Genomic DNA, 25,314 nt, shown 5'->3' with positions numbered 1-25,314 from the left:
ATGTTAGAAACTACCTACATGCCCATCAATTTGGGGGGGATTTTATAAAGTGTGATACATCTATGCAAATGAATTATGCATAAATTAACAAGAATATGTACTAACATGAAAAATTCACACATATAGTGTTAGTAGGAATAAAGTAATTCTTAAAACAGTATGTATAATATGATCAACTTGGTTTTTTTTTAATTCTCTATACACATATCTATAATACTTTGCGAAACTATCTAGATGAATATATATCAAACTTTTAGTACTGATTGCATCCAGAGGTAGGGACAGGAAGGGTAGAAGGAAGATGAAGGGAGCCTTAGCTTTTTATTCTGTATTTTTCATAATGCTTGGAATCCTTACTTGGGCATGTTCTCATGTATCACTTGTATAATTAATAAACTGACATTTAAAAGGAGATTTTGTAGCGACATATAGGAGCCCCTTGGTGGCACAAATGGTTAGGCACTGACTACTAGCCAAAAGGTTGGTGCTCTGAACCCACCCAGGGGCACTCCGGAAGACAAGCCTATCCACCTGCTTCCGAAAGGTCACAGCCTTGAAGACCCTGTGGAGCACAGTTCTAGCCAGCACACATGGGGTGGCCATGAGTCGGACGGAACTCAAAAGCAACTAACAAAAACAACATAGCCTCCCAAGCCCGCCAAACCAACCTGTTGCCATCAACCCAAGCCCACCAGTTGCCATAATTTTACTGAGGCGTGCGGAATAATTTCCATAAGATGCAGATGGTCTGGCTTGTGCTTCTATAGGTTATTCTATGACCACACATTGCCTGTGTGCCGTATATGAGTAAGAAAAACTCACCATGGTCAGCGCAGGGTGTTTTTTTAGCTTGATGTTTATTTTACAGTTTAATGGTGCAGTCTGTGGATTCAATTATAGTGAAAGACCCTTCACTGAACAAAAAAACATAAAGTATAACAAAACCTGCAGAAGATCATGGTAAAAATGATGCAGAAAGGGGAATAATAAAAGCATAATAAATAATAATAATAAGTCTGTACTCACTTGATCCTCACAACATCCCTGTGAGTTGGGTATTATTGCTGTCCCTATTTTATAGAAGAGGGAACTGAGACACAGAGAGCTTAAAAAACTTGCTCAAGGCTGGAGAGCTAGTAAGCATGAAGACAGTGTTCTAATCCAGCCATTCTAATTCCAGAGCCCATGCTCTAAAACACAAGGCTATCAAAAACCCCAAGTAGAAAGAGATGTTAGAAAGTAACCAAAAAAAAGACTAGGAATTTTAGACTTAGAAAACCAAGACTGATGCACTTGATTGTGAGGAAAGTTTATCCTGTAGGAAATGAAAATAATAAACAGAAACAATGCAACCTGGAATAGTTTGCATCACAGTGCTAGGTTAAATTCAACTTTTTCCCCATGTGGATAATGATTTATGAAAAGGCCATCTCCCCCAATGCACTCTGTGGAGACTTTGTCATAAATTAAGTGATCGTGTTTGTGTGAATGAGTTTCTGGAGTCAGTTTTATTCCATTGCTCTATTTGCATATCATTGAACTAATATCACACCTTCTTAATTATTGAAACTTAATAATAAGCCTTCATATCTGGCCTTGTGCATCTGCCAGTTTCCTTCTTCAAGATTATTTTGACTATTTTGGTGTTTCGTATTTAATTTTAGAATCAGCTTGTCAATTTTCACTAAATAACTTACTAAAATTTCTATTGGAATTGCATCAATTTGGAAAAAAAATGACAACTTTGTAATATGAATTCAATCTATTAGCATGATATCCCTTTATTTAATTATGTTTTAATTTTGCCTCAATGATTTTTGTAGTTTTCTTTGTGAGTTCTTGCACCTATTTCATTCATGAATCTGCGTAATTACCTCATACCACGTTCAAAAAATTAATCCCAGATGGATTGTAGACATAACTGTAAAATATAAAACAGTTGTTGTCATTGTTAGGTGCCACTGAGTCAGTTCCAACTCATAGCGACCCTATGCACAACAGAACGAAACACTGCCCAGTCCTGAGCCATCCTTACAATGATTGTTATGCTTGAGCCCATTGTTGCAGCCACTGTGTCAATCCACCTCTTTGAGAGTCTTCCTCTTTTCCGCTGACCCAGTCCTCTGCCAAGCATGTTGTCCTTCTCCAGGGACTGATCCCTCCTGACAACATGTCCAAAGTAGGTAAGACACAGTCTCGCCATCGTTGCCTCTAAGGAGCATTCTTGGCTGTACTTCTTCTAAGACAGATTTGTTCATTCTTTAGAGGCATCAATTCTTCTTTGGTCTTCCTTAGACATTGTCCAGCTTTCACATGCATATGATGCAACTGAAAATACTGTGGCTTGGGTCAGGTGCACCTTAGTCTTCAAGGTGACATCGTTGCTCTTCATCACTTTGAAGATGTCCTTTGTAGCAGATTTACCCAATGCAACGCGTCTTTTGATTTCTTGACTGCTGCTTCCATGGCTGTTGATTGTAGATCCAAGTAAAATGAAATCTTTAATAACTTCAATCTTTTCTCCATTTATCATGATGTTGCTCATTGGTCCAGTTGTGAGGATTTTTGTTTTCTTTATGTTGAGGTGTAATCCATACTGAAGGCTGTGGTCTTTGATCTTCATTAGTAAGTGCTTCAAGTCCTCTTCACTTTCAGCAAGCAAGGTTGTGTCATCTGCATAACGCAGGTTGTTAATGAGCCTTCCTCTAACCCTGATGCCCCGTTCTTCTTCATATAGTCCAGCTTTTCGGATTATTTGCTCAGCATACAGATTGAAAAGGTATGGTGAAAGAATACAACCCTGACTCATACCTTTCCTGACTTTAAACCAATCAGTATCCCCTTGTTCTGTCTGAACAACTGCCTCTTGATCTATGTAAAGGTTCCTCATGAGCACAATTAAGTGTTCTGGAATTCCCATTTTTCACAATGTTACCCATAATTTGTTATGATCCACACAGTCAAATGCCTTTGCATAGTCAATAAAACACAGGTAAACATCTTTCTGGTATTCTCTGCTTTCAGCCAGGATCCATCTGACATCAGCAATGATATCCCTGCTTCCATGTCCCTCTTCTGAAACTGGCCTGAATTTCTGGCAGTTCCCTGTCAATATACTGCTGCAGCCGTTTTTGAATGATCTTCAGCAAAATTTTGCTTGTGTGTGATATTAATGATATTGTTCTATAATTTCCACTTTCGGTTAGATCACCTTTCTTGGGAATAGGCATAAATATGGATCTCTTCCAGTCAGTTGGCCGGGAAGCTGTCTTCCATATTTCTTGGCATACCTGAGTGAGCACCTCCAGCACTGCATCTGTTTGTTGAAACATCTCAATTGACATTCCATCAATTCCTGGACCCTTGTTTTTCACCAATGCCTTCAGAGCAGCTTGGACTTCTTCCTTCAGTACCATAGGTTCCTGGTCATATGCTACCTCTTGAAATGGTTGAACATCAACTAATTCTTTTTGGTATAATGACTCTGTGTATTCCTTTCATCTTCTTTTGATGCTTCCTGCGTCATTTAATCTTTACCCCATAGAATCCTTTGCTACTGCAACTGGAGGCTTGAATTTTTTCTTCAGTTCTTTCAGCTTGAGAAACACCAATCATGTTCTTTTTTGGTTTTCCATTTCCAGCTTTTTGCACATGTCATTATAATATTTTACTTTGTCTTCCCAAACCGCCCTTTGAAATCTTCTGTTCAGTTCTTTTACTTCATTAATTCTTCCTTTTGCTTTAGCTGCTCGACATTGGAGAGCAAGTTTCAGAGTCTCCTCTGACATCCATCTTGATCTTTTCTTTCTTTCCTGTCTTTTCAATAACGTTTTGCTTTCTTCATGGGTGATGCCCTTGATGTCATTCCACAACGCATCTGGTCTTCAATCACTAATGTTCCATGTGTCAGATCTATTCTTCAGATGGTCTCTAAATTCAGGTGGAATATACTCAAGGTCATATTTTGGCTCTCGTGGACTTGCTCTGATTTTCTTCAGTTTCAGCTTCAACTTGCATATGAGCAATTGATGATCTGTCCCACAGTCGGCCCCTGGCCTTGTTCTGACTGATGATATTGAGCGTTTCCATCTTCTCTTTCCACAGATGTAGTCAATTTGATTTCTGTGTGTTCCATCTGATGAGGACCATGTGTATAGTGACTGTTTATGTTGGTGAAAGAAGGTATTTGCAATGAAAAAGTCGTTGGTCTTGCAAAATTCTATCATTCAATCTCCAGCATTGTTTCTATCACTAAACCCATATTTTCCAGCTACTGATCCTTCTTCTTTGTTTCCAACTTTCGCATTCCAATCACCAGTAATTATAAACACATCTTGATTGCATGTTCAATCAATTTCAGACTGTAGCAGCTGATAAAAATCTTCTATTTATCTTTGACTCTAGTGGTTGGTGCATATATTTGAATAATAGTCATATTAACTGGACTTCCTTGTAGGCATATGGATATTATCCCATCACTGACAGCATTGTGCTTCAGGATAGATCTTGAAATGTTCTTCTTGATGATGAATGCAATACCATTCCTCTTCAAGTTGTCATTCCCAGGATAGTAGACTATATGGTTTTCCAATTCAGAATGGCCAATACCAGTCCATTTCAGTTCACTAATGCCTAGGATATTGAAGTTTACGTGTTCCATTCATTTTTGGTGATTTCCAATTTTCCTAGATTCATACTTCATACATCCTAGGTTCCAACTATTAATGAATGCTTGCAGCTGTTTCTTCTCATTTTGAGGCATGCCACATCAGCAAATGAAGGTCCCAAAAGCTTTACTCCATCCACATCATTAAGGTCGACTCTACTTTGAGGAGGCAGCTTTTCCCCAGTCATCTTTTGAGTGCCTTACAACAGAGGGGGCTCATCTTCCAGCACTATATCAGAGAATGTTCCACTGCTATTCATAACGTTTTCACTGGCTAATATTTTTCAGAAGTAGACTGCCGGGTCCTTCTTCCTAGTCTGTCTTATTCTGGAAGCTCAGCTGAAACCTGTCCTCCATGGGTGACCCTGCTGGTATCTGAATACCAGTGGCATAGCTTCCAGCATCACAGCAACATGCAAGCCCCTACAGTATGACAAACTGACAAACACATCAGGCTTCTCTCAGTTTAGGAGGGTAGAAATCCAAATTCAGGGCTCCATCTCCCAGGGAAGGCCTTCTTTCTCTTTCGGCTCTGGAGGAAGGTCCTTGTCATCAATCTTCCCCTGGACTAGGAGCTTCTCAGCCCAGAGATCTCAGGTCCAAAGGGCACGCTCTGCTCCTGGCACTACTTTCTTGGTGGTACGAGGTCCCCCAATAAAAATAAAACAGTTAAGCTTCTAAAAAATAACAGAATTTTCATGAAATTGGGGTAGGCAAAGATTTCTCAAATAGGACACAGAATTGGATTTAAATAATATTAAAAGTAAGAACTCTTTATTAAAAAAATAGAATATAAAGACAATCTGCAAAATGGGAGAGCATTTTGCAAAATAAATATGTTCAGAAAGGATTCATACTCAGAATACATAAAAATATCTTACAAATCAATAAGAACGAGAAGAAAACTCACTTTTTAAAGTTTTTTATTATTGCACTTTAGATGAAGTTTTACAGAACTAGCTTCTCGTTAAATAGTGCACATATTGCTTTGTGACATTGGTTACCAACCCCAAGACATGTCAACACTCTCCCTTCTTGATCTTGGGTTCCCTCTTACAAGCTGCCCTGTCCCCTTCTGCCTTCTAGTCTTTGCCCCTGGGCTGGTGTGCCCCTTTAGTCTCATTTTGTTTTCTGGGCCTGTCTAATCTTTGGCTAAAGGGTGAACCTCAGGAGTGACTTCATTACTGAGCTAAAAGTGTGTCCAAGGACCATACTCTCAGGGTTTCTCCATCTCTGTCAGGCCAGTAAGTCTGTTCTTTTTTTTTGTGAGTTAGAATTTTGTTCTACATTTTTCTCCAGCTCTGTCCAGGACCCTGTATTGCGATCCCTATCAGAGCCGTCAGTGGTGGTAGCCGGGCACCATCTAGTTGTACTGAACCTAGTCTGGTGGAGGCTGTGGTAGATGTGGTTCTTCAGTCCTTTGGGCTAATTTTTCCCTTGTGTCTTTAGTATCTTAGATGGCTGCTCACAGGCTTTTATGACCCCAGCCGCGACTCACCAAAGTAGAATGTAGAACATTTTCTTTATAAACTATTTTATGCCAGTTGAGCTAGATGTTCCCTGAGACCATGGTTCCCACAGCCCTCAGTCTAGTAATTTGGTCTCTCAGGGAGTTTGGATGTGTCTATGGAGCTTCCAGGACCGCACCTTGTACAAGTTGTGCTGGTTTCCCCAGTATTGTGTACTGTCTTACCCTTCATCAAAGTTACCACTTATCTATTGTCTATTTAGTGGAGGACAACTCGTTTTTAAGAAACAGGCAAAAGATGTGAACAGGCATTTAGCAAAAGATGATATTCAAGTGGCCAATAAACAGAAGGAAAGGTACCAACTATCATTGTTATAAGCTTAATTTATGTTCAAACCAAAATGAATTGCCAAATATGCAACCACCATAACACCTAAAATTTAAAGAAAATAGAGACGAAAACTGACAGTACCAAGTGTAGGCCACAATGTGGAACAACTGGGACTCTCTCCAGCATTAAGGTGAAAGCATAATTGATGCAGCCACTTTGGAAAATATTGCCTGAAGCCGAGCATATGTATATCCTATGACCCAGTAGTTAAACCTCTGGCTGTGTAGCCAACATTACTCATAATAGTCCCAAACCAAAATAACTCAAGTGTCCATCAACAGTAGTTAAATAAAACTGGTATATTCATACAGCGCAATACTAATCAACAATGAAAATGAATAAGCTTTTGCTCCCTGGAACACCATAGATAAATATCAGAAACATAATATTGAGGAAATGAAACCAGACATAAACAAGTATGTACGTACTCTTTGATTTTATGCACATAAAGCTCAAAACCAAACAGAAAGCTAAACTGTGGTGATAGAAGTTGGGGTAGTGATTATCTTTGGAAAGGGCCAATGACAGAACGGAAACATGAAGGAGGATTCGGGGTCCAGTGAATAATTTCATCTGGCTGCTGGTCACACAGATGTTTTCACTTTGTAAATGTTCTTCACGTGAATACTTGTGCACTTTTTTGTGTGCATGCTCTACTTCAATTTATACTTCAAAAAAGTTACTTTAAAAAAGCTGAACCTATGACTTCTGAATAATGATAACGTAAGGAGGTAGAAAATACTGTAAGAGGTTGGTTTCTACGGGACAGCAAAAGTCTCAGAAGAACAAGAATAGGAAATAATACAAGGTCATAATTGTTTTAAACATTCTACAAACAGCAGTTTGGTTCATCTTCTTTCTTAAATTTTTGTGATTTTAGTTAATCATGGCCAAAAAAAGAGAGATGCTTGATTTCCAACCAACGATCAGGTCTCTTACTATTGAAGAAGCACTGTATCATATTCCATGGCTAGATAAAGACCAAGATCATATAGCCTTCATTCAGGTAACATTTTTATTTCCTAGTTATAGCATCTTCAATGTGCCTACAAATAATCTTGTACAAAATAAAGGTTCAATCATGATACTGCCCAGTTTAAAATTCTTTAACAACTTATTGCCAGTAGGATAAACTCAAGATCTCTTTGAGTGATATGCAAAGTTCTTTGGAAATCTGCCTCCTGCTTACCTCTCGACTGTTATCCTCTGTTGCCCATTCGTCACGTACCCCTTGTACTCCAGCTATATGAGCCATGGTGCCCCAAGCACTTTATATTGTTTCCTAACTCTGTTCCTTTGTGGATGCTATTTACTTTTCTTGAAATGCTCTTTGTTTTCACTTATTTTCAAACTTTCCCTGCTTATTGCTCCTATGGAAATATACTCACCATACCACTGAACTGTTCATTGACACTTTCCGTTCATTCATGTAACCAGAATGTGCTACATATGCCATACGCAATGCTAGGATCTGGGAATGCACACAATAAAAACTAACCTTTACCGAAAACATACTATTTTTCAGGGAGTGTTCTGAGCTTTTTGCATGGATTATATCATTTGATACCCTCAAAAACATTCCCGTAAGAGCAATTATTATCCTTTTTTTACAAATGAGGAGATCAATGCAAAGACTCAGTAAGTTCTCAAGGTCAAATAGCCAGTTAGAGGTAGAGCTGGGGTTCAAAGCCAGGCAATCTAGCTCTACAGCCTGCCATTTTTAATAAAGTGATTAAAGGTACTATATAAACCCATTGCCTTCAAGTCGACCCTGACTCACTCACTGGAACCCCATGTGTTACAGAACAGAGCTGCTCTATAGGGTTTTCTTTGCTGTAATCTTTACAGAAGCAGATCTCAAGGATTTTCTTCAACAGCACCACTGGATGGGTTCAAATTGATACCCAGGAAATATATAATACCTTCCAAAAATACAAAGTGTAGTTCCAATCCTCAAAAGTTCACAGTTTTGTTCATTAATCAGGACAAGAAAGCAAATAAGGAGCATTCCAGGCAGTAGGGAGAACATGAGCCAAGAGTCAGAGGAGCAGGAGAAGAACACATAATGTGTTTAGGGAATCAGGCGTAGTGTTTTCAGAGTTCTACAACATTTGAGTGTGTCGGATTATAAAATGTGAAAGAAAAGAGGTAGGCTGAAGTTTACATAAGAAGCTTAGGCCGTGTTATGTAGGCAATGGGAGAGCCATAAATGGGTTTGCTGCAGTAAAGACAGATGGACTCACTGTTTAGGTAAATGACTGCCAGCCCTGTGTATGACATGTTGTTGTTAGCTGCCAATGAGTTGTCCCCGACTCATGGCGACCCATGCACAATGGAACAAAATGTTGCCCAGTCCTGCACCATTCTCATGATTGGTTTTGGGTGGGACCACTGTGACCCATAGGATTTCCAATGGCTGGTTTTTGGAAGAAGATTGCAGGCCTTTCTTCCTAGTCTGTCTTACTCTGGAAGCTCCACTGAAACCTGTTCAGCATCATAGCAATATGCAAGCCTTTACCAGTAGGCAGTTGGTGACTGTGCATGGCTTGAACCCAGCTCTCCAGCCTGGAAGGCTGAACTACCAATGCGGTACAAACAGTTGTTCTGCTACTAACCGAAAGGTTGAAAGTTCAAGTTCACCCAGAGGCACCTCACATGAAAAGGCCTGAAGATCTAATTCTGAAAAAGTTAGCCATCGACAACCCTGTGGATCACAGTTCTGCTCGGACACACATGGGTTCACCGTGAGTTGGAATCAACTTGATAGCAACTGGTGATTACATTCTTATTACTAGATTATTTCTTTCCTAGTTCACGTATAAATATCTCATCTGAAATTTCATACAGCCATGAATGTTCACCTTCCTCCTTTACAATTCATAATTCCAATTTTGTCTTTTAAATTTACTACTAATCTGATATCTCAGGAGATCTTGCTGAGTGATATTTACTTTAAAAATGTAAAAACTTTAAGTGTAAACATTAGCATCCCCAACCACAGCTAAAATATTATTTATAGCTTACAAATTTGGTGATATTTTTAGGAAGGAGCCACAGTTGTAACATTTGATTGTGGAAATGATATATTTGAAGAAGGTGATGAGCCCAGAGGAATCTATGTAATTATTTCAGGCATGGTAAAGGTAAGGCAGACTTACTTACAAATGCACTTGTGAACATTAGTTTAAAATTTTATAAAATTGGGAATGAATAGCTTTATTCCTTTTGTATTACACTAGCTGCAGTTCAAATGACAATTTTCGTGTTAAGAAACAGTGGAAAAGACCACTCATCTGTCTCTTTAGTCATACTTTATCATAATAATAAGCTATCAAAAAAAAGAGCGTCTTTTAAGATGGAGAATTACATCTTCTATTTATCTGAATTGGAGATTTATCCATTCTACCTGGGTAGAGGTTGGCTGAGTAGGAGGAATTAGAAAGATTAGGGTATTTAAGAGTGTTCTGTTTAAAAAAAAAAAAAAAAAAAAAAGATGCTTTGTTTCTAAGTCATTGCTAATTTAATAAATTTACTTAAAAAGGAAGAGTAATAAGTATTATGAAAACAATATGTATATGTCATAGATTGAATTATGTCCCCCCAAAAATGTGTGTATCAACTTGGTTAGGCCATGATTCCCAGTATTGTGTGGTTGTCCTCCATTTTGTGACTGTAATTTTATGTTGAGAGGATTAAGGTGGGATTATAACATCACCCTTACTTGGGTCACCCCCTTGTTCCAATGTAAAAGGAGTTTCCCTGGGGTGTGGCCTGCACCACCTTTTATCTCTCAAGAGATAAAAGGAAAGGGAAGTGAGCAGAGAGTTGGGGACTTCATACCACCAAGAAAGCCCTGCCAGGACCAGAACACGTCCTTTGGAACCCAGGTCCCTGTGCCTGAGAAGCTCCTCCACCAGGGGAAGATTATGAGAAGGCCGACAGAGAGAGAAAGCCTTCCCTGGAGCTGACACCACGAATTTGGGCTTTTAGCCTACATAGAAAATAAATTTCTCTTTGTTAAAGCCATCCGCTTGTGGTATTTCTCTTAAAGCAGCACTAGATGACTAAGATAGTATATATTAGAAATTTTAAAACTCAAAGGGAAAAAAGCTATTAAACTAGGTAATTTTAAGAAGACAAGTCAACTGACTTATGTATTTTTCTTTCTTTCTTCCTGAACAGCTTCAAAGATCAAAGCCAGGTTTGGGTAATGGCCAAATACCCTGGGAGTCAGAGGAGAAAGACTTTCAGATAACTCACACGGACTATGTGATCAGTGGGGAAATAATAGGAGAGTTAAACTGCTTAACGAATGAACCCATGAAATATTCTGCTACCTGTAAAACTGTAGTGGAGGTCAGAAAATATCACCTTATATCTTATGATCATTTCCGTTAAGTATCTAGCGTCAAGCTTATGGTTGCTTCTTTACTTAGTATATATTCACAGTCTAGTGACAATTTAATTTTTTTAAAAAAACAGAAGTAATACAGATCAAAACTTGTTATAGAATTATACTCATCCAGTAAAGTGTCTTGGCAAAATGGCTTATGTTAACCTACTACACTGAAAGAAGAATTTAACCAGAAAAAAAAAAAAGTGGCTATATGGGCTTTTGCAGGGGGGAGGAATTGTGTTGGATATGTGAGTTATAAAAACCATAATTGAGAAGGGAAGGAAGGAAGAACAAGTCAGAGACCTAGGAACAATTATAGAAAAGTTGAGCAAAGCAAATGAAAGTGCCCAACTTCATTGAGAAGGAAACCCTTAAAGTACAAGGGATTCCCACTAGCTTAATTTGAACATCAAAAAAGAATGACTGCAATTAATTGAAGTCCATCAAATAAGTTGATAATGATATCAATTTTTTATTTCCATGGAGGTTACTAGGATATTAACTTATTACTCTAAAAATTGATTTTTTTTAAAAGGGAAATATTTAAACATTTTTCCTACCTTTCCTCTTTGAACTCTTCTAAGGTAACCAAAAAAAAAAAAAAATGATAAGTTAAAGTTCTTCTTTACAGAAGAATTCCAGCTAACAAACGCAGAATGAAAGAAGTAGAAAATCTTCATTTTGCCATTGCTCGGATCAAGGCAACAATAATGAATCGATGCTGAAACTACTAAGTGGAATATTAATAGTTAAGTTTATAATGAAAGAAACAGACTAACACCACCCATCAATCTTAGCATCACTAAAAGCATGATGACAAGGTGCTATGTGCCCAGTGACGTGGTAACTCGGTAGTACCAGCACCAGCCTTGAAGTCTTCTTGCACAAGAAAAGAGAAAACCTGAAGTTCTTCAAGCCTCTGGACCTAACCAGTTTATGGGAAACACAAGAAGGAGAGAAACAAGTTAATTGAAACTAAAACAGAAAAACAAACTCATTGCCATCTAGTCAATTCCAACTCATAGCGACCCTATAGGACAGAGTAGAACTGCCCCATAGGTTTTTCCAAGGAGCAGCTGGTGGATTCAAACTGTCTACCTTTTGGTTAGCAGCCAAGCTCTCAACCACTGTACTGCCAGGGTTCCATAATAGAGGGAAATAATTAGCTAAATTTAAAATGTGGAACATTCTATAGAACACAAGACCTGATTTCCCCGACAAATTAATGGTAAGAAGTGTAGGAAGGGGAGAGACAAGATAAACTGTTAAAAAGAGATTTTAGAGTTATAATAACCAAAACCAATTGTTCCAATTTGATCAAAACCAACTGTAAAGAGACTATTTTAGACAATTTGGGAAATTTTAACATGAACAGAATATTAGATGATATTAAAATATTATTTTTAATTGTATTATATAACCACATAATGATTATATCTTGAAAATGTCCCTATCATTCAGAGACGCCTATTAAAATATTTACAGGTGGAATTATATGATGTCTGGGATTTGCATAAAAATACTCTAGCCTTCTGCATCTGGTTAGGATGAAGTTAGTGGCAGCAGACTAGCACACCTACCAGAAAAAACCATAAAACTTGACAAAATATATGAGGCAAATGTGTTCAGTCACTGGAAAATAGCAAGTGTAAGTCTGAAACCCTGGACAGCAGAGAAGCTCACAAAGTAAGTCTCACACCAACCCTGACTCTGGCTAGGACAATTTCCCAACTATGATGCAGCTACCAAGCATCCAAGCAGAATATGGTAATCCTGCTGAGCCGAGAAGGAAGAGGATGGAGGTTGAGGCAGGGGAAGTAGCTGGAATCTATAAAGCAGGCATAGGAGAGGTTGTTGCACAGAGGGAGACTCTAGGAGTCTGTGTGGTGGTCCTCCACAAGTCCTTGTTGGAGGGCTGGGCTGCATACGCACAGGATGGGACAAAACTAGATTAACCAGACTGTTAAAAATGGAACAGGAATATTATAGGTCAAGAATTAGCAGAGATTAGGGACTTTGCAGGCACAGTCTTGCCGGAAAGAAGAGACCTTTTTACACCTCAGCTGAGAGACCAGAAAGAACAGCCCATAGGTATAGGGACCATGACCTAAAGTAAAGCCTGCTCTGGATCCACCCTAACAAAGACCAAGAGCAAACGCTGACAGGATCAGGATCCACAGTGGGGGCAGAGTTTGGAGGTTAAGTACCAGCAAGTTACTCAGGCTTGAAAAATGTCTATGATCTTCCACTGATTTACCCAACCAAATCATAAAACCCAGCCTACACAAAATCAAGGTAATCAGCCAGTAAATAAACTGCCTACTACAACAAAATTCAACATTTTCAGGGGGGAGATAACAGAATCTGGAATCTTGACAATGTATCAGCAGCAATGTCCAGAAGCAATTATGAATTACTAAACAGGCAAAATTATGAATTACTAAACAGGCAAAGAAACATGAAAATGTGACCCATAAAATGTCACCTATAATGTAAAAATTAAAAAAAGAGGGGGAGATAAATAGAAACCAACACTGAGATTGGCCAAAATGTGGATTTGGCAGAAAAACCTTTAAAGCAGTTACTAAAAATAGATCAAAAAAATTGAGGGAAAATATGTTCAAATAATTAAAGGAAAATATGTTCTTAGTGAGGAAAGAGATAGGAAATTTCAGCACGAAATAGAATATAGAAAAGAGTGAAATGGAAATTTTTAAGTTAGAAAGCAGATTGGAGATGTGGAGATGGCAGTAAAAAGGAATCAGTGAATTGGAAGACAGGTAATAGAAAGAATATAGCCTGAAAAACAAAGAAAACAAGGACTTTAAAATGTACAAAGACTGTAGATATCTTTGGGGTAATATCAAAAGGTCTAATGGAAACCGAAAAAGGAGAAGAGAGTGAGAATTGAGCTTAATGGCTACATAGTCTGTTTGGGGTGATGAAAAAATTTTGAAAATAGATAGCTGTAATGGTTGCACACATTTTGAGTGTAATTAATGCCACTGAATTATACACTTAAAAGTGATTAAATGGCAAATGTTATGTTATATATATTTTACCACAACTAAAAATATTTAAAATAAAAAAAAATACACTAACATAAAAAATAGGAAGAACATAGTAGAATTGTCTCTCTTTGCCAATGTCATGATATCTACATTTAAAAAATCTCAAAGATATACTAAAACTAACTAGAATTAATAAATGAACTTAGAAAAGTGGCAAGATTAAATTTAAATTCCAAAACTCAACTGTATTTTCATATACTAGCAACGAACAACTAGAAATGAAATGTTTGAATTCCTTTTACAAAACGTATCAAACCGCACATAATTATTAGGAATAAAGTTGAAATGAGAGATGTGAAACGCTTTTACAAAATATTTTCTAAAGAACATAAAGATCTACATAAGTGGAGAGATATACCATATTCATGGACTGGAAGGCACAATATTAGTAAGATGTCCATTCTTCTCAAATTGATCTATGGACTCAATGCAATCTCAATCAAAACCTCGTAAGACCCTTTTTTGTTAGAAATTTACAGGTTGCTTATAAAATTTATAGGGAAAGGCAATAGTCCTGGAATAGAACAAAATTAAAAAAAAAAATCATGGTAGATGACTTACACTGTCTGATTTAAGTCAAGAGTAATCAAGACAGTGTTGCATTGGCTTAATGTTAAAATAAATGAAACAGGAAAGAGAAAAGAGAACCTATGGTCAATTGATTTTTGACAGAAGGCCCCAGATATTTCATTGGGTAAATAATAGTATTTTCAACAAGTGATCCTTAAAACATTGAATATCCATGTGGGAGCAATGAAGCTCAGTATCATACAGTATGCACAAAAATTAATTTAAAATGATCATAGGCCTAAACATAAAAGCTAAAAAAAAAAAAAAAAAAAAAATTTTTTTTTTTTTTTTTTAAGCTAGAGTGATACAGATTGTAGAAGAAAACATAGGAGATTTTGAGACAGGGAAAGATTTCCCAGGACACACACACAAAAAGAAAACACTAACCATAAAATGAAATATTGATAAACTGGATGTTGCCAAGTCCAATTTATCAATATTTCTTCTGCTATTCAAGAGACACCATAAGGTTTATTTAAAAAGCAAGCCACAGGTTAGGGAAAACTTCTTGAAATACCTTCATCTGACAAAAAGCTTGACAAAGGAATATGTAAAGAACTCTTACACTTCAAAAATAAGAAGACAAACTACCCAACTAAAAGTTGGGCAAAGGATTTGAACAGGTACTTCACAAAAGAATATTCCAGTGGCTAATAAACATGGGAAGAAGATGCTCAAAATCATTAGCTTTCAGAGAAGCAGAAATTAAAATCACAAGATATCACCACATACCTGCTGCATTGGCTAAAATTAAAAAGACTGGCATACCAAATGTTGGCAAGGATATAACGCAACTGAAATTCTCAAACATGGCTAGTGGGAGTACAAAAGTTTGCAACCACTTCTAAAAGCAGTTTGGCAGTTTCTTATACAGGTACATATACAGGTACATATACACTTACCATACAACCCGTCAATCCCAAGATATTTACCCAAGGGAAATAAAAACCCATGTACACTAAGACTTGTATGTGAATGTTCATAGTAGTTTTATTCTTCATAGCCAGTAGTCTATTCATTCTAAGCCTCAGCATTTTATTGTTGCCTAAGATGTTTGCTCCTTTCAAATAATGTATTGTTAGAAATACATCTTTGGTTTAAAAGGTTAAATGGTTTTTATTATAATTTGTTTTTTACTGATCAAAATCTATAACAATACCAATGAAACTCTCATTGGATCATATGGCCTTTTGAAATTCAGAAGTCAAAGTCACACAAATATTTACTAACATACACATTTTATTATGTTTCCAGGCCATAAACATGAATTTTCATAATTTAAATTCTTAGCTCTAATGCATTATATAAACAAGAAAAACTTATTCCTTTAACCATAGGTTCACAGAATGAAATATTGAACTTTTCTTATATCCTTCTTTTTCCAGACTTGTTTTATTTCCAGAAAACATTTGTTTGATGCTTTTAAACAATGCTGTCCTCTCATAGAATATAAAATGTGGCTAAAAATTGGACTTTCTATTACTGCCAAAAAGGTCAGGGAAAATTTATCTTATGAGGTAAGAGCTGGTAGGTGATCTTGCCTTCTCTCCAAATGGAAATGCATTAAAATATTGTTAGAAATTAACTACTAGGAATTTATATTAAATTTGTAAACAAATAATAGACTATGAATTTGTGTTTTTCTCATAGGATTGGAACTACAAAATGCAATTACGACTCTGTAACATGTATGTAAAAGATATACCAATGAACACCAAGACTGACATTTACGATGAAGCTGTAATCTATGTTATCCTCATACATGGATCTGTAGAAGATTGTCAGTTACGGAAAGCTTATAAGGCACCTTCTTTAATTCCTATTACATGTCATCAGGTAAAGAAATATTATTTCGTGTCATCAGTCAATATGACATATTTCCAACAAAGTATCAACATTAGAAAAATTATCATATTAATCTCGGGCTTTCCGCCTCCTATCCTTTCCCACACCTGACTCCATAAATACACACACATACAATGAATTCATTGATTACTTTGGCACTGAGTAACCAAGCACTAAGCTATTTCTATTTGATACCAATAAAGGAGGTAAAGCTGTACAGTTTGGCCACAGTTGGATTTGGGTGCAGTCTTCCACGGCGGAAAAGGACCTATAAAATTCATTTACACGTCACAGAGGAACACTTTATCTGGACAGTATCATTAACACTACAGAAAGGTTCTGCCGGACCCATAGCTCAACAGAATATCAGTGCTATTTCCCCGGCTACTTAAGCTGTTGTTGGAGTTCCCCTGCCAAGCAAAACTAGAACCTGGGGCATGTGAAGATGGACAGAAGGGAGGGTGTGGTGTTTATGCGTGTGTGCTTGTCTGTGTTTGCATGTATTGGGGTAGAGTAAGAGAGACATATATATAAGGAATTGAGGGACCTATATTAAATTAAATATGTATATTTTTAAGCAGCTAGTACATGACAGAAAGTGCTAGCTGAAACTGCATTTGGCTGAAGTAACAGAGACAAAACAAACTTGCAACCTGCCTTCAAGAAGTCTCGCAATCAAATGGAAAGAAACAGATATATAAATACATTAATAAAATGTTTAAAGCTATGATAGATGTGCTTTCAGGGTACATTTAGGACACAAGAAAAAAGTGAGGTGGGAAGAATCCCGAGGTGAGAAACAGTCACAAGACTATTTCCTAAGTGGAAGCCATCAGTGCTGGCATGATGCCCAGTCAATGGTGGTGTCCCCTACCTTTGCTATTGAATGTATTATAACAGAGCTTCAGTTTGAGTGGTGGTTGGGAACTTACATAGTCAAGCAAGAGATGCTTGAAACCTGCTCACTCCTTTAGAAGCCCTGGCCACTGTGGATTGGGAAACCAATGTGATTCAGTGTGTATTAAAAACTACCACAAAGTGGAGTGACTTTTTTGAAATCTAATGTTTTTCGATTTTTTCTTTTGCCATGTAGAAAAACATTCTGGGTGATTTTTAAAAGGCCACTGATGATTAACTCTTGAATATTTCTCTCATTTGGAAGAGAAATGAATAAAATATTTAAAAATTAAAGAAAGTGTGTGGAATATTGACTTTAGCAAAACCAGCATATCCAGGAATTTTAAGATGTATGCCTGGGCGATTTACTGATATTTTCAAATTTTCTCCCAAATGTTTAGACAGGGACTGAGATGGTAACTTACCAGAGAAACATTCAATCATACAATACTTCCTGAAAAAATAATTTGTATTCTGTCAACTTTCAGATACAAGGCACTGAAAATTTCACAAAAATAATGATTCTTCAAACTTCAATTGATGTCAAAAAATTCAGATGGAATACTAAAAAGTATGTACCTTCATGTAAACATTCTCTTGCATCACAATCATTAGGTGAGTTTTGTTTCTTTGAACAGCTTTGAAAACTTCCTTTCCATTTATAAAATAGTCATATATGTATTTGGAAACTATTGCATGCAGTCTGCCTAAAGTATTGAAGAATTCTTTTAACTGCCATATTTGATATCTAAGGCATGAATTCATATTGAGGATATCTAGGTTTTAGTCAGAAGTTCTATATTTCATCAAAAGACTATGTATAATTGTCAAAATAATATTTTCAAAGGGATTACAAGATTTTCCCAAAAATTAAAATTATTTTATATAGCAGTAATATTGAAAATAGCGATGTAGTGACTGAATGACAGACATATAAATCATGAAACTGAATGGATAAGCTTGAAATAAAGCCTATTTTCTTTATAAGAATTTCACACAAAAAAGTCAAATCGTAACATAAATAATCAATTAATACCTACCATTAAGTCATTGATTAAAATGTGGAAAATAAATTTGAGATAGATTTAAAAATTGAAGAGTAAAAAATTAAATTTTGGAATAACTAATAATAAAACAATTTAGTATTTGTCATTTTACAAAAGTAAAAATAATGGTATAAATTTAAAAGCATACAAATTAATTTTTAAAATTCTGGGTGTCAATAAAATTATTGCCAATCAATGGATAAACAAGGGCAATGCATAAAAGAGAACTTTATTTAAAAATAAAACATGGATTCTACTCTGGTGAGCAGGGTCTGGGGTCTTAAAAGCCTGTGAGCAGCCATCTAGGATACTCCACTGGTCTCTTCCCTCCGGGGGCAAGGAAGAATGAAGAAAACTAAAGAAACAAGGAAAAGATTAATCCAAAGGACTAATGGATCACATCCACCACAGCCTCCACCAGACTGAGACAAGTACAACTAGGTGGTTCCCAAGTACCGCCACTGACTGCTCTGACAGGAATCACAATAAAGGATCCTGGACAGAGGTGGAGAAAAAGGTAGGATAAAATTCTAACTCAAAAAGAAAGGCCAGACCTGTTGGACCAACAGAGACTGGAGAAACCCTGAGAGTATGGACCCCAGACACCCTTTCAGCTCACTAATGAAGTCACTCCTGAGGTTCACCCTTCAGCCAAAGATTGCATAGGCCCATAAAAAAAACCAAGACGAAAGGGGCACACCAGCCCAGGGGCAAGGACTAGAAGGCAGGAGGGAACAGGAAAGCTGGTAATAGGGAAGCCAAGGTGGAGAAGGGAGAGCGTTGACATGTCATGGGGTTGTTAAGCAATGTTGTAAAACAATATGTGTACTAACTGTTTAATGAGAAACTAGTTTGTTTTGTAAACCTGCAACTAAAGTACAATTTTTTAAAAAATAAGAAGAAAACATGGAAAAATGCTCAACATTACTAGTATCTAAAGAAACAGGACTTGAAACATTTGGTCTACTTAATTAGTGGTTTTTGTTTTTTTTTTTAAGAATTATGATACTCACTGACCAAAAAATAAAGTGAAACTGATATGTATTCTTACTTTGTTGGTACCAATATAAATTAACAAAGTAAATTTTTTTAAAAGATACCAAAAGCCATAAAAGTGTTTGTATCATTTATTAAATAAACTTATTTCTAGATCTTTATCCTAAAGAAAGGAAGCAAAACAATAAGAATGGTAATTGAGCATTATTTATAAGAATTAAAAGTAGAGGTGGGGCCAAGGTGGTGGAATAGTCAGATGCTTCCGGTGGTCCCTTTTACCACAAAGACCTGAAAAAACAAGTGAATCGATTTTATATGACAATCTAGGAGCCCTGAACATCAAAGGCAAAGTTGAGAAACCAGGCTGAGCAGCAGGGGGTGGGCGAGATGGTTTAGAAGCAGCAAGGAGTTGCCAGACCTGACCCAGTGGTAACCGTCACCCCACAGGCTGGATCTGCTGGCTCGAGTGTGGTGCGACAAGCAGTGGCATTCAGGACTTGTTTTCCACATTGGGAGAGACCAAGCAGTGGAGAGTTCACTCACATCTCCAGAATCAATGAAAAGAAGCTCTCTAGGCAAAAGAGAAGTACTTGCATCTAGTCTACCATGCGGACCAAAAACCAAGCCTTTGGAAAAAACTCTCTTGCATTTAACTGACCCCTCCTTTCTCTGCACCAGGTCCTGAGCCAGCTTCAGTGATAGCCAACTTTCCCTGTGCTGGAAGTAGGACTGTCACTTGCCCTGAGCCACCCTTCCAGCCATGGAGAAGGAACGTATTAACAAACAGGAGGAAAAAGTAATCCGCTGGCTCCCCTAAGTTGGGAACTCAGGGCAGAAACAGCTCCCTTGCCTAGGCATAGGCATAAGTGATCCAAGACACTGAATGCCTTTCATCCCTGCACAGACCTGTATGAGCCCATTTCAACAGCATAGGCCCTCATTAGCACAGTACAACAAGGTATATACTTGAAGTCTAACTTCAACTGTTTCAGCTATATGTTGGAGAGGCAGGTTCATGATGTTTGACACCACTCTGCCTATTAAGCACCGTCCTCTCATGCCCATATCAGGGGCCTGAGGACTGGTGGCTCTACCCACACCACTTAGCCACCCTCAACAGAAGTCCAAGGATAAGTGGTGCTTCCCAGTCCTTACAGACAACAGCATTGGGTGCCCATAGTCTAGCTGCAAAAACCACCCACCTAGGCACTCTAAGGAACAAGGACATGCTTTCCTCACAGACACTCAGGGGCAGTTGTCAGTCCCCTGTCTTGTTCAGGGTGTGACCCTCTATTATACTACACAAATCACCCCTGCTCATCTAAGACTGTAGGTGAGAGCTTGCACCACACACTTGGTGACTGACAACCTGGACACTTGAGCTGAATGCATACAAGAAAAGTAAACAGACTCCTGGGCTCATATACCTAGTAACAGCTCTAACCACCTAGTGACAGGATATTAGAGTTTCAAAGGCACCAAGAATCAAACTAGCTCACTTGAGCAGCCTATTTGGGCACACCAAAGCAAAACAAAACAAGAAGCTAGGAAACAGTAAACAAACATAAAATAAATAAATACAGTAAATTTTCAATGGCTTGGAGACAGTCAATATCAAATCACATAAAGAGGCAGACCATGATGGCTTCAGCAAGCTCCCAAAACCGAGAATCAAGAAATCTTCCAGATGAAGAGAACTTCCTGGAACTACCAGAGGTAGAATACAAAAGATTAATATACAGAACTCTTGAAGAGATCAGGAAGAAGATCAGGCAAAAGGCAGAACAAGCCAAGGAACACACAGACATAGCATGAGAGGAACTTAAGAAGATTAGAGAAGAACATAATAAAATATTTAATAGGCTGCAAGAATCCATAGAGAGACAGCAAACAGAAATCCAGAAGATTAACAATAAAATTTCAAAATTAGGCAATATCAATAGAAAGTCACAGGAGCAGAACTGAGGAAATGGAAGTCAAACTTGATGAGACTGAAGATAAAGCACTTGATGCCAACATATTTGAGGAAAAATCACATAAAAGAATTGAAAAAAATGAAGAAACACTAAGAATTATGTGAGACTCTATCAAGAGAAATAACCTACGATGATTGGAGTACCAGAAAAGAGGGGGATAACATAAAATACAGACAGAATTGTTGAAGATCTGTTGGCAGAAAACTTCCCTGATATAGTGAAAGATAAGAAGAATACCTATCCAAGATGCTCATCAAACCCCACACAAGGTAGATGCCAAAAGAAAGTCACGAAGACATATTATAATCAAACTTGCCAAAACCAAAGATAAAGAGAAAATTTTAAGAGTGGCTAGGGATAAACAAAAAGTCACCTACAAAACAGAGCCAATTAGACTAAGTTCAGACTACTCAGAAAAAATCATGAAGGCAAGAAGACGATGGGAAGACATATACAAAGCCTTGAAGGAAAAAAATTTCCAGCCAAGAATCATATCCAGCAAAACTGTCTCTCAAATAATATGGTGAAATTAGGACATTTCCAGATAAACAGAAGTTTAGGGAATTTGCAAAAACCAAATCAAAATTACAAGAAATACTACAGGGAGTCCCCGAGTTAGAAAACCCATGACATCAGATAAAAACCCAAGACTAGAACACAGGAAAAGAGCAACCAGATACCAACCCAGAGAGGGAAATAACAAAAATAAATCAAAGCTAAAATGCTCAAAACAGGGAAACAGAAACATCCTTATGTAAAAGATAACAACATTAAGTCAACAAAGAGGGACTAAAAAAATGTAGTCATAGATCTTCCATATGTAGAAGTCAAGGCGATATAAGGAAATAAAAGTTAGGTTTAAACTTAGAAAAATAGGAATAAATATTAAGGTACCCACAAAGGAAACTAACAACCCTACGCATCAAAATAAATTTTAAAAAAACCAAGAGAAACATAAAGACTCAGCAAATACAAAAGCAACAACAAAGAAAAAGAGGAAAAGGCATATATAAAGAAAAACTACTCAGCACAGAAAATTAAGTGGAAAAAAGTAACAGCCAACAACACACACAAAAAAAAGTCAAAATGACAGAACTAAGCTCATAAAAAAAAAAATCAATAATTATGCTAGATGTAAATGGACTAAGTGCACCAATTAAGAGACAGAGAGTAGCAAAACAGATTAAAAAACACAATCCATCTATATGCTTCTACAATAGACACACCTTAGACTTAAAGACACAAACACTAAAACTCAAAGGATGGAAAAAAATATATCAGGCAAACAACAATCAAAAAAGAGCGGGAGTGGCAATATTAATCTCTGGCAAAATAGACTTTAAAGTTAAATCCACCACAAAGGATTAGAAAGGACACCATGTAATGACTAAAGTGTCAATATACCAGGAGGACATAACCGTAACAAATATTTACACACCCAATGACAGGGCTCCTAAATGCATAAAACAAACTCTAACAGCACTGAAAAGAGAGATAGACAGCTCCACAATAATAGTAAGAGACTTCAAAACACCACTTTGGATGAAGAACAGAACATCCAGAAAGAAACTCAGTAAAGACACAGAAGATCTAAATGCCACAATCAGCCAACTTGACCTCATATACAGGACACTCCACCCAACAGCAGGCAAGTATACTTTATTTTCCAAAGCACATGGATCATTCTCCAGAATAGAACACATATTAGGTCATAAAGCAAGCCTTGACGGAATCCAAAACATCAAAATATTACAAAGCATCTATTCTGACCATAAAGCTGTAAAAGTAGAAATCACTAACAGAAAAAGCAAGGAAATAAAAAAAATCAAACACATGGGAACACCTTGCTCAAAACTACTGGGTTACAGAAAATATTAAGGACAGAATAAAGAAATTCATAGAGTCAAAGGAGAATGAAAACACTTCCTATCAGAACCTTTGGGACACAGCAAAAGCAGTGCTCAGAGGTCAATTTACAGCAATAAATGCACACATCCAAAAAGAAAAAAGGGCCGAAATCAAAGAATTATCCCTACACCTCGAACAAATAGAAAGAGAGCAGCAAAAGAAACCCTGGGGCACCAGAAGAAAGCAAATAATAAAAATCAGAGCAGAATTAAATACAGAATAGAAAAACAATTGAAAGAGTTAAGAAAACCAAAAGCTGATTCCTTGAAAAGATCAACAAAATCGATAAACCATTGGCCAAACAGACCAAAGAAAACAGGAAAGGAAGCAAATAACCTGAATAAGAAATGAGATGGGCGATATGAGTATAGACCCAAATGAAATTAAAAGAATCATAACAGAATACTATGAAATATTATATTCTAACAAATTTGAAAATCTAGAGGAAATGAACAAATTTCTAGAAACACACTACCTACTTAAACTAACACAAACAGAGACAGAATAACTAAATAATCCTATAACAAAAGAAGAAATTGAAAAGGTAATGAAAAAACGCCCAATTTAAAAAAAAAAAAGCCCTGGCCCTGATGGCTTCACTAGAGAAGTCTACCAAACTTTTAGAGAAGAGTTAACACCACTACTACTAAAGGTATTTCAGAGCATAGAAAAGGATGGAATACTTCCAAACTTATTCTATGAAGCCAGCATAACCCTGATACCAAAACCAGGTAAAGACACCACAAAAAAAGAAAATTACACACTAATATCCCTCATGAACTTAGACCCAAAATTTCTCAGCAAAATTCTAGCCAATAGAATTCAACAACATATCAAAACAATAATTCACCATGACCAAGTGGGATTCATACCAGGTATGCAGGGATGGTTCATCATTAGAAAAACAATCAATGTAGCCCATCACATAAATAAAACAAAAGACAAGAACTACTTGGGTTTTTACCTGATCTTATCAATTGATGCAGAAAAGGCATTTGACAAAGTTCAACACTCATTCATGATAAAAACTCTCAGCAAAATAGGAATAGAAGGGAAATTCCTCAACATAATAAAGGGCATTAATACAAAGCCAACAGCCAACATCATCCTAAATGGAGAGAGTCTGAAAACATTCCCCCTTGAGAACAAGAACCAGGCAAGGATGCCCTTTATCACCACTCTTATTCAACATTGTACTGGAGGTCCTAGACAGAGGCTATAAAAAGAAATAAAGGGCATCCCAATTGGTAAAGAAGAAGTAAAAGTATCACTATTTGCAGATGATATGATCTTATACTCAGAAAACCCTGAAGGATCCACAAGAAAGCTACTTGTGGAGTTTTCAGCAAAGCATTAGGATACAAGATATACATACAAAAATCAGTTGGATTCCTCTACACCAACAAAGAGGAATTTGAAGAGGAAATCACCAAATCAATACCAAGAAGATAAAATAAAAAAATACTTAGGAATAAATCTAACCAGAGGCGTAAAAGACCTACACAGAGAAAACTACAAGATACGACTGCAAAAAACAAAAAGAGACCTACATAAGTGGAAAAACATACCTGGCTCATGGATAGGAAGACTCAACACTGTGGAAATGTCTATTCTACCCAAAGCGATCTATAGATACAATGCAATCTCGATCCAAATTCCAGTGGCATTTTTAAATGAGATGGAGAAAAAAAATCATCAACTTCATATCGAAAGGGAAGAGCCCCCAGATAAGTAAAGTATTACTGAAAAAGAACAAAGGAGGAGGCCTCACACTACCTGATTTTAGAAACTGTTATACTGCCACAGTAGTCAAAACAGCCTGTACTAGTACAGCAGATACACAGACCAATGGAACAGAATTGAGAATCCAGACATATATCCATCCACACATGAGCAACTGATATTCGACAAAGGCCCAAAAGGCTGTTAATTGGGGAAAAGACAGTCTCTTTAACAAATGTCTCTGGCATAACTGGATATCCATCTGCAAAAAAAAAATGAAACAAGACCCATACCTCACGCCATGCACAAAAACTAACTTGAAATGGATCAAAGACCTAAATATAAAATCTAAAATGATAAAG

At 37.0% G+C, this 25,314-nt stretch overlaps 1 protein-coding gene across 1 annotated transcript in view; it reads left to right on the top strand.

Annotated features, from left to right (window-relative positions):
• Positions 1-20,146, top strand: part of SLC9C1 (solute carrier family 9 member C1) — a 140,838-nt gene extending 120,692 nt beyond the window's left edge. The window contains exons 19-25 of the mRNA XM_064267652.1: positions 7,406-7,531; positions 9,570-9,668; positions 10,708-10,881; positions 15,948-16,079; positions 16,213-16,398; positions 17,793-17,919; positions 20,025-20,146. Of these exons, the coding sequence (XP_064123722.1) occupies positions 7,406-7,531; positions 9,570-9,668; positions 10,708-10,881; positions 15,948-16,079; positions 16,213-16,398; positions 17,793-17,919; positions 20,025-20,146 (966 nt within the window). The remainder of the gene's footprint in view (positions 1-7,405; positions 7,532-9,569; positions 9,669-10,707; positions 10,882-15,947; positions 16,080-16,212; positions 16,399-17,792; positions 17,920-20,024) is intronic.
• Positions 20,147-25,314: the final 5,168 nt, after the last annotated feature.

Source organism: Loxodonta africana, chromosome 1 (assembly GCF_030014295.1).
Source record: "Loxodonta africana isolate mLoxAfr1 chromosome 1, mLoxAfr1.hap2, whole genome shotgun sequence".
In the NCBI taxonomy this organism is placed as follows: Eukaryota; Metazoa; Chordata; class Mammalia; order Proboscidea; family Elephantidae; genus Loxodonta; species Loxodonta africana.
The sequence above is the reverse complement of the archived record's forward strand: the minus strand, read 5'-3'. Positions and strand labels throughout refer to the sequence as shown.